Raw genomic sequence first — 15,030 nt, forward strand, 5'->3', positions numbered from 1 at the left:
AATAAAATTTTAATATTTAAAACTTAAAATTTTATAAAATTATTTTAAAAATTTTAAAATCAAAGCAAAATATATATAAAAAATATAGACATTATATAAGGTAAAATAATATTAAATTAGGGTCAGAATAGCAAAAATTATCCATTAATTTATGGGTGATTTTTTCTCACTACCTTTTCCTTTTTCATTGTAAATTGAAATTATTTAAATTAAATCTATATTTATAAAAATTATTTAATCTAATTTAACAGTATAGATCTATAGTAAGTAATTCTTCCTCTCCGTAGGAGGCAAGCCAACTCCCGTATTCACGACGCTCCTACGTCAGTCACCTAATTAAATCCCACATATATGCACACGAGGCACACCTTTGCATAAATGACTCGAAGTGCCAAAAAATAAATAAATAAATAAAAAGAAAACCCTTTTAAATTTGCAGAGAATTTTTCTTCGCCGTGCAAGCCATCTTCTCAGGCGAAACTCCGTTCTTTCGTCTATCCCTGCCTTTCTCGAAAATTCTATTCCTCATTTCCTCGATCTCCGCTTTCAGGTAAAGCATCTGCGTTTAGCTACTTACTCGATTTTTTATTCTTTCTTTTAAGCCTGTCTATGGGATGCTCAATTGCTTAGGTTTTGGTTTCATTTGGCGGTGATCAATCCGCCATTTCTTTTATTGCTGAATTCGGACTGGTTTTGTGTTATAACTTTATATTGTCCATATCCTTATTGTATGCCGGAGTGTGGTTTCCTAACTGCGGAATTTAATTCGGACTGGTTTTGTGTTACGACTTGGCCTGTCTTTTGCCCAAAGTCTTGAGATGGCGCTTATGGACTTCTTTTTATTTTATTTTGTTTTTGGTTTTTCCTTTGATTAGGATATTTTAGTTCATTAACCTTGGATCATGATTTGGTAATTAGGAACTAATCTTGTTCTACAATTAATATCTTTTTTTCTCTGTTCGCATCTCGTGCCCCCAGCTGTGTAGCTGAATCCATGAACTGCCTACTATCCAAACGATGATCATAGCCTTTCTTTATTTGGTCTTACTTTTGGTTTGGATTGTCTTTGTCCTGCGAGGGTACATGAAGATAGTGAAGCTAATTTAGATATGTCCCCTGTGAGCACAAAATGTCCAATGAGTAGTAATTCTCGTAGCATCTTTTATATTACATACAGAGGTTCAATTTAACTCATTCACTTCACAAATTTGGTATTGTAAATAGTCAAGAGATGTTCGGCTGCAGGTTTATGCTTGGTTAAAAATAGTTTTTGATTTATAGTATATACTGTGTTACTGTTATGACCAATTTAAAATCATGACATTGGTATTTCTTTCCTGCTAGCTTTTTACTTTGCTTTGGCGTTTTGCTGCACTATCATTGGGCTTACCTGTATAATTCATCAAGTTCCGAAATGTGAAGGAATTTCCTTGACAAATCATTCATCAAGGGGGGAAGAACATCATATATTTAGTTGAACAGCTCTGGTTTTGTTGCTATACTTGCTGTTGTATCTTGTCTCTTTTCTTTTGGAAAAAAGAGGGGACAGTTGTTCTTCATCTAATGAAATTAGAAGATTCTTTGTATATATATATAAAATAAATTATCAATATTCTATGCTCAACGGACTACAATTTTTTGTTCAAATTGTGTTCATGCCATGTTAATGACCATCCCTTTTCATAACTGAGATATTGGATATGGAACATTATTATACATGACTGATTCTTTTATTTTTATGTAGGTGGTCCTTCTATTAAATAGCTTGAATTTAGCTGTTAAAAATTATCAGGCACGGATGAAACAATGGTTATTATGTCTGAACTGATTGAAGGACTTCCAGACGCTGTTGCAATTAGGTGCCTTGCACGAGTTCCCTTCTACCTTCATCCTAAGTTAGAGCTTGTCTCTCGTTCTTGGCAAGAAGCCATTCATAGCCTTGAGCTATTTAAAGCTAGACAGGAGGTTTGTGCATCCGAGGATCTATTGTGTGTCTGTGCTTTGGACCCAGAAAACTTATGGCAGCTCTATGACCCTTTACGTGATCTGTGGATTACACTTCCTGTTCTTCCCTCAACTATCAGGCAACTTTCCCATTTTGGTGCTGTCTCCACTGCTGGAAAGCTATTTGTGATTGGTGGAGGAAGTGATGCAGTTGATCCATTGACTGGTGATCAGGATGGGAATTTTGCAACAAATGAAGTCTGGTCGTATGATCCTGTAGCACGGCGGTGGGCCCAATGTGCATCAATGCTTGTGCCCCGTTCTATGTTTGCATGCTGTGTATTGAATGGAAAGATTGTTGTGGCTGGGGGCTTCACTAGCTGTAGAAAATCTATATCTCAGGCAGAAATTTATGACCCTGAGAAGGATATATGGATTCCAATGCCTGATCTTCATCGTACCCACAATTCAGCCTGTTCAGGAGTAGTGATTGAGGGGAAGTTGCATGTATTACACAAGGGGTTGCCTACAGTTCAAGTTTTGGAAAATGCAGGGCATGGATGGACATGGACCGTCAAGGAATGGAGCTGGCTTCAGGGTCCAATGGCAGTTGTTCGGGGATCCCTCTATGTGATGAGCCATGGTATTATTATTCAGCAGGACAAAGAAGGGAGAAAGATGGTTTGTTCTGCATCAGAGTTTCGAAGGAGAATCGGTTGCGCAATGATTGGATTGGGTGACAAGTTATATGTGATTGGAGGATTCATCGGTCCTGACAGGTGGAACTGGGACATCAAACCATTATCTGATGTTGATGTTCTCACGCTTGGGACTGAGAGACCAACTTGGCGCCCGGCAGCTCAGATGACACGGTGTCGTGGTACTATCCTTGGCTGTACACCACTGAGAATTTAGACCTTCACTTGTTGCGCTTACATGTAACTCTGCTTCTATCGAGGGTTTGGATCCCTTGAAGTGGAGGCAAAGAACGAGATACATGATGGCTTCTTTGTTTTGCATGCAAGCCATAAACTTTGTCCTTGTTTTGCGTTGATTATAAATTTATGTCATCAATGAGCGAGGCATGGGTCGAATCAAAACATTCAAGGTCAACTACTAGTAAAGAATTAATAATCTTATTGATGAAGGACTGTCTTTATAGTCGGGCAAATATCTGTTAACTTCTCTTTTCCGTGCTTAGATACTCAGATTGACCATGTTCCACAAGTTTTATATGGTTTGGCCATACGGCGATCAAATTAACTCGGGGTTCTCAAGTTCCTTTTTTTTTTTTTGGGTTGCCTGACATGTTCAAAGTATTTGACAACTTGCATTTTACATATGAAAATTGAGTGTTCTACATGTGTGGTAAAAATTCACGGCCTTTTTCATGTCCTCTTACCAACACAAGGTAAGACCTTGCGCACTCTGGAGTTTGGAGGGAGCCTTCCGAAAGTTTGTCGTTGTCAACTGTTATCAAAAGTCGAATGCACCAGAAAAATAACAAGAAGTAGAGTTCGTCGAAATTAAAGGAGGAAGAAAGGAGAGAATTCCTACGTCACGAGAAATGTAAAAAGGGAAATATAAATTGGAAAGAGAAGCATTGCTTACAAAAGAAATGAGGGGGCACACAAACTTGAAAGTACACTCACCTTTTCAAAGTGCAATGAAATTAACAATCCTTGGTCAATATCTTAGGCTGGACTTTAATTAATTTCACCTTGAAAGAGCACAATTTTACAGTCCTCATAGTGACTAACGACGGCGGAGGGCCTAGTTTCAATGAAATTCCCGGTTCCGGGGGCGGCGTTTTTTCAGCCCAAAAGCAAAAGCAATACCATTTTTTGGGCCAATATTAAGCTTCTATTACTTTTAAATTGTTTACGTGTTTTTTTTTAGTATAAATTATCCGGTATTCAAAGGTATTTTAGGTTTATTGTCCACTTCAGACTAATATGGATCTCACGCGAAGACCTTAAGTGATAGTGAGGTACTGATGGGACAACCTCTTTAAGGTTGCGTTAATTATTGCGTGTGTCACTTCTCAAGATTCGAACCCTCACCCTACCAACTTTACCAATCGTGTTATTGAATTTTTATACCAAAAAAAATTGTTTACGTGTTGTTGAATACGACATGACTAGTTTACCCAAAAAAAAAACATTTGACTCTTTAGGAGAGGGGGAAAAAATTGTGATCCCTTTACCTGTAATCTTGAAGGTTCAATTCATTTGAAGTTCTACTTTAAATGACGTGCGGATCTGCTGGTCAAAAACAAAAAAAAAAAAAAACATGTGGATATTTTGTTGTGTAAAATATATTCTTGAAAGGGTTTGTGAAAATTTAGTTCTGTAATTCATGGCGGTGGTGTTAAAATAAAATCAACGGATCGGTAGGATGCTTTGTCAGCAACAGTAGCTTCGGATGGTATGGGAACAGCGTGCAGAGCTTTCAATGAAGAACAGAGAGACGCGGAAGAGATAAAGATGATAAAGAAAGACGTAAGGAAGACGAATGCGAAAGAGTAAAGAGCTTACATTTTGGTGTGTGTCATTATTAATTGTTACCCTGGAAGAAGTTGAGGTCAATACCACCACGCACCTCCTTCCCATTTCATTTTGCAAACTGCAACCTCGTTCACTGTTGATACATTTGGATCCGTAGAATGTATAATGTCCTGTGTTTTGTTCCCTTCATAATTCTATGATCCGAAGGAATATAAAAGAAATAGTTTGTCCTTCGCTATCAAGTTCTTGCAATGGCTTATCAGGTGAAGAACGCAACCATCACATGCATCACGCAGCTCCAGCAAGAATGATGTTGATTTTCCCCTCTCATAATCGTGGGGTTGAGTTTGAGTGCAAGTTATGATGAAGCAGAGGCCGTGTTTGTCATCCAATTATTTGAAGCCTAGTGATTTCAACCCTCTCCTTTTTCCATATTTTGTTCCCACATTTTACAAGATATTTAAACCTAAACAAATAAAATGAGATCGACATCCCCATGTGCTACGTGTGGCTTGTTATTAACCACTACAAAATCTACCAATAATGACATTCCGATTCTAATCATGCCAAACATCTTGTTTGTAAACTTCAACACAAATTCATATAAGTGTTAAAATTTGTAACATACATAGTTTCCAAAATTTTATGCAATATACCAGACCCCTGCATCAATCAGTAGGCTGAAAATTTACACTCGTGAAGCCTTGTTTTCAGACGTTCATATGGGAACTGTGATTACCATGTAGCATGGGACAGACCGGGGGGCGGTAGTACAGCACCTGAGGTAGGTCCCACAGTGGGCCTAAAAGTACGTGGAGCGAGAAGTGGGCCCCGTCCCACGTGGATGAGGAGGGGCGTCTGTGTTGGGATGAATAATAATGACGTGTTTCGAGGAGAGCAGGCAGCACCACCACCTTGCCTTCGGGGTCCTACTTACCTTCCAAATCCTTACTTTGTCTCTTTATTTTCCGCTAATTACTGATAAGCACCACCAACATCATTTACTGGAGCTGGTAACCCCAACGGGTACGACTAAGGGTAAAAATAAGTCAAACCGAACTAAGTTTTGTTCAAATACATTTGAACCTACGCGATAAATTATAAGTTTAACCTAACCTAAAGTTTGTATAAATTTTTTTTATGACTGAGGCTTAAACTTACTTAAAATTTAGCCTAACCTACAAGCCTGTTTAAAGCTTATTTAAAAGTAAAATTTTTTAAATAAACTTACATTTTAATTTCAAACATCTCAAATATAATTTAGAGTTATTATAATATATAATATATAACTTAATTTATAAATTATAATATATAAGAATTGAAAGGACTTATTAACTATAATATAATATAACAATAAAGTAACAATACTAAAATTAATATATAAGTTAAATGTGATTAAAAATATAACTAAAAAATAGTTTATAAAAAGAGTAGTAAAAAATAAATTGATTAAAAATTATGTGGTGAAACTAATGTGTTTGTAATATAATACATATATATATATATATATATATATGAATAGGCCAGCCTGTTGGGCTCATAGATTAGGCCTTAAAAAAACAAGCCTAACTTATTTACCTAAACAAGCTTAATTAAAGGTCTAAACCTGAACGGCTTATTTAATAAGTAAGGTTAGGTTAGGCTGTAAGTCTCTGTTAAAGACTTGACTTATTTTTATTCCTAGATAGTTCAACTCTACCTCAATTCAGATTTAAAATATCTATATCTATATAAAATTTATATAATTAAATCATGGGTCTTTTAGATTTATTTGAGTTTATCCAAATATTTGAATTATTAAAATTTTTATTTTTTTTTCTATTTTTGTGTGAAATTTAATTTTTATTTAAAAAAATAAAAATTTTAACCAATATAACACCACAACACACGGTATAAAATTAAGTAAAATAACCTCCTGTATTTACGTTGAAGTAAAAGTTAATTCTACTTGTCAATAAAAAAGAATTCAGTTTTCAAACTCAACCCACTCCGTTTCGAATTTGCCCCGAATTTGTTATAACTTTATTTGAGCTGCCAAAATAAGCTTACATTAAAGAAGTAAATTTAGATCATCAAAACCTAACCCTAAAAATTTTTTTAGGTTTACTTGAATTGATTCATCAAGCTTGTCCTGTATTACTCGCTCGGACTTTGCCATCTCTTCTTATTGTAGTTTGATGAGGGCATCAATTAATCATGGATTCCATACAAATTGGTTATTGTTTAAGTGACTTCCTCCGCTCCATTGTATCAAATTTAGATATAATTTGGCCAAAAAAAAAAATCAAATTTAGATACTCTCTCTGTTAAAAAATATAAAGCATTTTTAATTAAATTTTACCTCTCAATAAAGTAGTCACTTACTTTTAACTAACCCTATCTTTTTATATTTACCCTTATTAAATATCTTACAATAAATTTATCAATAATAATAATTTTTAAAAAATAATAATTATATATTAAAAGATTAAAAATATTTTATATTTTTCAATGAACAAAGCATACTATAATGCAATGAAAAGATGCAAATTATGTCACAAAAAATATGTGTTGAAAATTTAACTCGGGTTGCAAATAGAATTGGGAATACAGGTGAGCCTAGTCTTATGAGTTTGGTTCTTAAGAGTCTAAACCCTAAAGCTCAATTTTCTATTTTAAGCCCCATTTCTCAAGCCCAACTTTTATGTGAAGGGTTTAGGACCAAGCTTGCAAGCCCTTTTTTAAAAAATAAAAAAATTAAAATAAAATTTAAAATTAATTAAAATATTTTGAAATTAAAAAAATTAAAATTCTCGTAATTTTTTAAAAATTAAACAACAAATATTTAAAATCTAGTAATAAAATTTAAATCTTGTTTAAAAAACAGTTCATTTTTATAAATATACAAACATAACAATTATAGAAAAATAAAAAATATCAAAAATTTTATACTATATACTGATATTTATTAAATTATATTAAATTAATTTTAAAATAAATTAAAATTAATAATAATATAATGCATATAGAATTAAGTGAGCAGGTTATTAGCTTCAAACACTTGTTTCACCAAAGAAAACAATAATAATAATAATATAATAGTCTTGAAAGGTTGCTTGAGCCTCAACTTTTTTTTACAAAGCCTATTGGGTCAAGCCTTCAAGTTTGATTATTTAAAAAAATTATTTTTAAAGGTTGAATTCTTATTTAAACCGAATCTTGAAACTTAATTCTTTAAGTATAACCTTTATTTTCGACTCTTAATTACAAAGTGTACTGACAATCAAGTTAGAACTTGTACGACGCAAATAAGTGCAGTAGGCGTGGTTTTGTACCGAGAGAGGAAGTTGGTTGGCCAATTCATAAGAATGGTGGGCGGTTTTAGTTTGAAAAAATTACAGTCAAGGACTATCAGACAAAATTTATTACAAGATTAAATAATTTTAATATTATTTTGTAGGATTAAAATGATCTAAATATGATTAAAATTTCTTTGGAAATACAAAACCACCCCTATATATATACACATACTCTTTTAACAAGTTTTCACTTAAAAAAATGACTTTCATTTTTAATTTAATAATAATTAATTTCTTTATTAATAAGTCTAAAAAATTGATTTGATAGTAAAATGAAATAAATGTTATGATTTGGTAAACAATATATTTAAAAAAAATAACTCTCATTTTATTTTAATGATAATTAATTTCTTTATTAATAATTCTAAAATATTAACTTGGTATAAAAAAAATCTTATTTTTCATTTTAATAATAATTAATTCTCCCATATCACAACAAATATACATACATATATATATAAGGGTTAATTTTATTTTTTCACAATAAATTTTAATTACATTTAAATGGTCCTGTACAATAATATCAAAATTATTTGAGGCTGCACTTGTGATTTTTCCTTTTATGTTCCGCAAAATGGGTGGGATTGGGATAAGATAAGCAAACTGAAATGATTAGAAAAGACAAAAGTCAGCATGTTCAAATGTCGCGGTTAGGTTTCACTGAGAGAGAGAGAGAGAGAGAGAGAGAGAACCACAGCACAAAAAAATCGTAAGCATTGGTTTCCATGCACACGACTCCTTTGTTTTGTGTCTTCTTCCTTTACGAGGCATATACCCATACACCACTTCTCTCCTCTCTCTCCTTCTCCCTGCCTTTCTTCTAACTCGCAAGCTTCCTGCTTTTTCTCTCCCCTTTCTGATGGCTCGCCATCACGTAGCAGAACTTTTGAGGCATGCAAACTGAAAACAGAGCAAGCCACTGAGTGGAAGTTGATGGTGAGGCCCAACTTGCACCAAACAAAAAGCCACCCGATGATCTTTACTTTTTTTTTTCCCTCCTAGTAATAGTCCCCTTGTTAATGTTTGAGCTGCTCTTAGAATCACCCGCAATTAATATTCCGTGTCGCTTGGCAGTTAAATATTCAGAAACCCAGAAATTTTCCTCGGAGGATAGAATCAAGTAAAGGACCTTGTTGGCCTTTCAATCTGAAAGGTTTTTGGGAGGTTGCAATTATGTCGATCAAAATTTTCTGAGAGAATCTGCCCTGCGATAATTTTCCGTATACTAGCCAGTTCGGGTAAGTTGTTAATCGAAAAGCATACAATTTTTTAGCAGCACTTTGTCGTTTCCGACTTTTGAATTTCAGTTCTTTGTTTCTTCAGCGAAGATCAGAGAAGAGGGAGGGATGTTGCTGAGGAACAGATCAAGAGCAGTAACGAAGACAGGTTTGACGGCTGATCACAGTTCTCGGCCATCTCCAAAACAAAATTACGCGAAAGCAATTCCATCTTTATTCGGTTCGCCCAAATTCATCAGAGAATTGACCGGCAAGTGTGTCTCCGGAGCAGAGGCTCTAAGAAGCCCAACTTCAATTCTGGACAGGAGAGCACTATCACCCTTCGGGTATGAAGCTATCTCAACCACAAAGAAAAGCTTGTGTAAGCGGGACAAGATAAACTCAAAAGGCATTGGCCTTGCTCTTCTCGATGCACCTGAGGATGGCCACGCCGATCAAAATTCTACTAAAGGAAATGTATTGTTCGGAAAACAGCTCAGGATTAAAATCCCACCTACCCCTCCAGCGCCATCTTCCTCTGGGTATGAGAATTCTGGAATTCAGACTGGCGTTATGTGTTTGAGTGAGATGGAGCTCTGTGAGGAGTATACTTGTGTGAAATCCCACGGGCCTAATCCAAGAACCACCCATATATTTGAGGATTACATCGTGAACACCAGCTCCTTCAGTTCTTCTCCGCGTGACTCTCACTCTGCTTCAGGGACTAATTTCCTCAGCTTGTGTTTATACCTGCAAGATGCAGCTCGATCACACCAAGGATATCTTCATTTATAGGTATCAACATGAACTTGAATTTCGATTGATCTTGTGTTAGTTTAATGGTTTAAAAAAGACCAAGAAGGTAATTAATTAGTGGTGCCCTGGTTTGCAGAGGAGAGAGAGCTTTCTGCAGTCGAGAATGCCGATACAGGGAGATGGTGTTAGACGGAGCAGAAGTTTCAGAATTTGACAGTAATTGGTGATGTTCCCTCCCAGCTGTGGTGCCGCAAAAGTTGTAAATTTTTGCGTGGGATGGCAATAAAAAGTCAACATCTTCCGTTCTTGATCATCTCTCAAGTCCCATCTCATGGTAGTGAGGACAAAAATGATTGCATCATTGCGGCCTCTCTCTCCCTCTCTGTCTTTTTTCCCTCTCCGCTGCAAATAGAGATAAGAGAGGATGTGTAGAGTTTTTTGTTTTTTTTTTTTTGTTTTTGTTTCCCCCAAGGGATGACTGATTCCAGTGCCTTTTGTTTCCCCCCGTTGTCTTCGGCTCAAGTAGACGAGGATCATGTAGTACTGAAAATTCCACCTTTTTTTTTTCCCGGCTGATGATGATGATGAGGATGAATATTATTATAGATGGGGACAGATTAATTATTTCCCTCGTCAAGATTCCCTCGCTGTATTTTATTAGAATCCTTACTGTTTTTTTCTCCGCTGAGGGGGAAGATAAATAAATAAAGCGAGCTAAGTTAATGAATAATGATGGAAAAAACAGACAATGACAGGTAAGAAGGCAATGGTTAGGTCACTTTCCTTACCCATTACTTCATTATCCATGTATTTGAATAATAGGTATGGATTAGAAACTTGATACGTATATAACAGAGAGAGAATCCCCATTTTCAACGGTCTTTGTTTTAAGATCGTTCCCACTAATCTCTCTGATATCTGCAAGGCATTTAAAAGTTGAAAATATCTGTGATTAAACATTTTTTAAATCAACAGGGATACATTATGCAGCATAGTAAAATAAAAAAAAATTTGCTTTTTTTTGCAGTAAAACAACAAAAGAATCAAGCGTGTCATGGATGCTAAATCTAAAAAAAAAAAACAAAAGAATGTCCAAGTTCTTTCACCAGAGTCTACTTGAATGTAAAAATATAAAAAAATTAAAATAATAAGTGTTTGATTAATAGAATGTGCAAGATACAAAATCATGAAGGTTATAAAGCTAAAAATGATGTTAAAAATTATTTAAAAATATAGAGTAAAAAATGATAAAAGTATTAATGGATGTCAATTATTAATTGTTCGATGAAATCTCCTTTTTATGTGACCTTCTCGTCCTTTTATAGTGATTCAACTAAGACAATTACCCCCACAAAATCTAAAACTTATTTGCAAAATATCAGCTATTTAATAGCACAGTCTATGAGATTCATGACATGATACATCATATTCTCTTGATGGTTTCATATGTCTATCCTGAGTCTTAAAGGTTAAGTTTAGCTCCTGTGTGGCACATTCTTTCAATTTATAGCATGTAACTCTCAACCCATGTCCTTGAAATATCCGTAAATGAGTGTCATGATCTTGTGAGATTCGGGGCTCATTGAGATGAAGATCTTTTGTGAGGCAACAATCTAAATAATGGTTTTAAGTTTTAAGGGATTCAAAGACCTGAGCTAACTTAATCAAGTTATTTTATTATAACGTGAATTAGCCTTATCATTACTCAATCTCTTACTAGGCCTGACGCTTCATTTATTTGCCCCATTTCTTGCTATAGTCATTATATCCTTTTAAATAGGTATGTTTCAAATTTAATCCAAACACTTTTTTTTTTTTTTTTTTTTTTTTGGGGGGGGGGGGGAGGGAGGCTTTGAGTTCAAAACAAAAGAGAAAAACGCCCGAAGCAAAGGGGCAGAAGCCATGTATTATCATGCGGAATTGCTGAATAAGGCTTGTACTCGCCTAATACGCATACTCAACCAAACGATTCTCCGCTGCATTTTTTAATTTTAAATACAATTATCTCATATTCAATAGTATTAAGTTATGAATATTTTTAAAACACAATCAAGAATAGCTAGAGATGAGAAATGGATGGACTTGATCCATGTGAACCAGCCTCCTATAGGCTTGACCCTCCCAATTACTCCAAAATTCACCAGTTTTTCAAACACGACCATCATTTGATGGCTTAGAGTCGCGCTTGCAAACCTATTTTTATCATTTTTTTTAAGTTTTTTTAAAATTAAAAATTTTCAATTATAATATTCATATTTAAAAAAAATACAAATTATAATATTTAAAAATTTAAAATAAATAATAAACATTCTTATATTAAAGTATAAACATATATTTTAAAGTTCATATTTAATTTAAAAATAAAAAAATATTTTATTTTTTAAGGACAAAAATAAAACATGCCTAAAAAAACCTCCCAAACCAACGCATATTTTTCAGGATTAATCAAAGCTGAGTTTCAAAACCCAATTTTGCTATAAAAAAAAAATACTGTCTTTTAAACTTGAACTCTTATAATAACGAGTTTAAATGAACAACTTACTAAAACTAACTCTTATTCGTGACTTTGAGAATAGATGAATAGCTATCATAACTATTTTTCCTCACGCAAAATTTATACTTCGGACTGATTTTAACCTACCACTGTTATAGTTTAAATTTTATTTTTTATTTAAAATAAAGTGTATAATAAGAAGACATTTAAAATAAAAGATCAAATTGTGATTAGTTTATTTTATAAGGACCTGTTTGATTTTTGTTCTCATTTTTTGTTTTCAAAAGCTGTTTTATAACACATACAGGCCTTTAATCCCCCTTTCCTGAGAAGACAGAGAGCCGAATTCGTTTTAAAACCAAGCAATCACTGATGATCCTCATGGAGTGCTGAAGGGTACAAGCAATAACAAAGTGAAAAGCGCAAACAATTGTTTATTTCGCTAATTCCAAGAAAGTGAGGGAACCCGCGAACCCCACCTGGGGGTGGGGGTTTGGTAATCCATGTTGCTTTCTTGGAAGAACCAAGCCACAGTAAAAGGTGACGATAACCCTGCAACCTTCAAAAGGAAATGGCCCCTCCCAAATGCTTAAAAAAAGTGGGCAATTAATCGCTAAGATGCCTCCCCATCCAGGGAAAGTAGTTCAGAGGGTTGATCAGAAGTGAGGTCTTAACTGGAACAAAGTAATATAACTAGGAGAGGTGAAGGTTCAGTAAGGCAGTGAAGAGCATGCAGGAACCATCAAGGAAAGTTGGGCAACGTTGTTGTACACTCTTAAATCTGGAAGAGAGAATTTGATCGATACATGAATCAGATTATGAAAGTACGATAAAGGGATGATGGTAAGATAAAGGCAACTACGGGAACCAAGAGGGAGGGAAGGAATACTAAAGAAATGAGCTCTAAAGGGCTAAGACTTAAAGAGCGGGTTGGGTTTCTATAAGTTCAAGATTCTACAGCATGTACATGGCATCAAGTAAGATTAAAAGAAATTAACCATTCTACGTGGAGACGATGCTAAAAACTACGTAACTGGAAGATTCAACTTTAATGTAGCTTCCTTTCAGGCCCAATGGATTAAATAACAGTCAACCAAGACTACTCTGTACCACTTCTCTGCTTCCCAATCATTTCCTTGCACCTTCCGTCCATCCCCACACCATCAGTAGCATGCCCTTCTCTTCAGAGATATCACTGGTTTACACAACCCGTTACCCTCTCCACACCAAAGCTCGACCTAAATTTAATTCCTCTGGAGATTGTTGACCTACCACAACCGTAATTATCAAAGACACCACCACCAACACCACCACTGAAAGCTAAACAATTGAACTCAAACTGACTCAGGCTAAAAGTTTTATTCGATCTATATATACATCTATCTAACATCAAAGGAGTTGCAAACTAGACTTTATTTACATAAGCCCAGCGCACGACGTGCCTTAATCGTCATTTATGTTAAGATTGAGAATGCGACATAGAGTCTTAGTCGCAGAATCAGTATTACCAAACAGGTCTCTCATAGAAGGGGAATGCTCTCTGGCAGGGGATGCAGGCGCAGACTTAGCAAGTGGGTGCATTTTAATCTCGGGGGAGGAACTAGGTAGATCAAGAGACACAGTCCTCTTAGGTCGCACAGAAAATTTAGGGATTGGCAAAGAACTCGGTGGAGGCGAATTTGAGTAGGTGGGGCCAGCCCAAAGTTCTGAGAACAACAGATTTCCATCAGGAATTTCATCGCTGAAGGATCTCATTTTGTCACAAGCCCCGACATTAATTGGAATCGGTGCGCTTTTGGGAGTAATTTTACCGTGGGTTTTCCAATCGGAGTTTGAATTGGCTGGTTGTGACGGTGTTTTTGGGGAAGAGAGGTGGGGCCGTTCAGTTAAAGGTGAACTGTAAGATCTGAATGGGGTTGGGAGGATACCTGTTCCAGAATGGAAAGTCCTAAATCGATCCCCCTGAAGTCCCTGGAAGACGATGACCCAAAACGAGCGGAACAGTGAGCCTCAGGCTTGCCGTAGTATTGGTTCCTGTGCTGCGCCAAAACAAGGGTTTCCATGGCAATAACAAGTGATTCAACTGTGTATCAGTGGCCGATTAAGTCTGATTCAAGGAGTATTCTACTCAATTCAACACTACAACTCAGTCCAACTTATCAGAAACAAGCTAGGAAACCAAATTTTTATCTATTCGATTTGCAAATCAAGCACCTAGAGTTCCTCCCCAGCAGATCTAAACTGACCATCTAATCGAACAATCCAACAAACATAAGGTCCTCCATCATTGATTGAATCGCCCAAAGCATCGATCTCCCCGACTCAGATTAACAAAATCAGCCCACTTCCGAGAAATGAATGGAAATCAACAGCCAACAAAATCCCTCTCGTGCTGGGGAAAAGAAAATGCAGACGTTAAGACATAAAATCACAAATAGGGTTTCAAAATCAACGCAAACGAACAAGTAAAAATAGGGTGTACTCAAATGAAAAGAGAAACTTCCACAGTCGGTAACATTCAGATTTTTTGAAGGGAGGAAAAGTGAGAGTGAAAGATTACCGGAGGACGTAGAGAAACCGTCAAAATGGAGAGCCAGATGTAGATCTGAAGTAGAACAAAGCGACGAAAGTATCGAAGAACAGTACTGCCGCTTGGAGCTGTGTACTTTCTCTTTTCAAATATAAATATTAGTATCTGTTTGCCAAACGGCCATGGAAAGGAAAACGCATCCCAAGGAGGGTTTGATGAATCTGAGGGACTATCACAGTAAGCA

At 35.4% G+C, this 15,030-nt stretch overlaps 2 protein-coding genes and 1 pseudogene across 2 annotated transcripts; 2 read left to right on the plus strand and 1 right to left on the minus strand.

Annotated features, from left to right (window-relative positions):
• Nucleotides 1-388: 388 nt before the first annotated feature.
• LOC129306473 (F-box/kelch-repeat protein SKIP30-like) lies at nucleotides 389-3,115 on the plus strand. Its single transcript, XM_054947086.1, has 2 exons — nucleotides 389-550; nucleotides 1,745-3,115. Exon 2 carries the CDS (start codon nucleotides 1,807-1,809, stop codon nucleotides 2,857-2,859), a length of 1,053 nt encoding a protein of 350 aa, XP_054803061.1. The 5' UTR covers nucleotides 389-550; nucleotides 1,745-1,806; the 3' UTR covers nucleotides 2,860-3,115.
• Nucleotides 3,116-8,458: 5,343 nt separating this feature from the next.
• Nucleotides 8,459-10,386, plus strand: LOC129304919 (FCS-Like Zinc finger 8-like; annotated as a pseudogene).
• A 3,137-nt stretch (nucleotides 10,387-13,523) lies between these two features.
• LOC129306236 (uncharacterized) lies at nucleotides 13,524-15,030 on the minus strand. The gene is given in 3 exon segments (XM_054946708.1): nucleotides 13,524-14,208; nucleotides 14,211-14,648; nucleotides 14,817-15,030. Coding segments are annotated over 2 exon segments (618 nt in total). The 5' UTR covers nucleotides 14,320-14,648; nucleotides 14,817-15,030; the 3' UTR covers nucleotides 13,524-13,699.

Source organism: Prosopis cineraria, unplaced genomic scaffold (assembly GCF_029017545.1).
Source record: "Prosopis cineraria cultivar Desert tree isolate PC_DT_omini unplaced genomic scaffold, ASM2901754v1 PC3, whole genome shotgun sequence".
In the NCBI taxonomy this organism is placed as follows: Eukaryota; Viridiplantae; Streptophyta; class Magnoliopsida; order Fabales; family Fabaceae; genus Prosopis; species Prosopis cineraria.

Bases quoted from the DNA above. Each gene is read 5' to 3' on its own strand.
- LOC129306473 (XM_054947086.1), top strand. From the start codon at position 1,807: ATGGTTATTATGTCTGAACTGATTGAAGGACTTCCAGACGCTGTTGCA.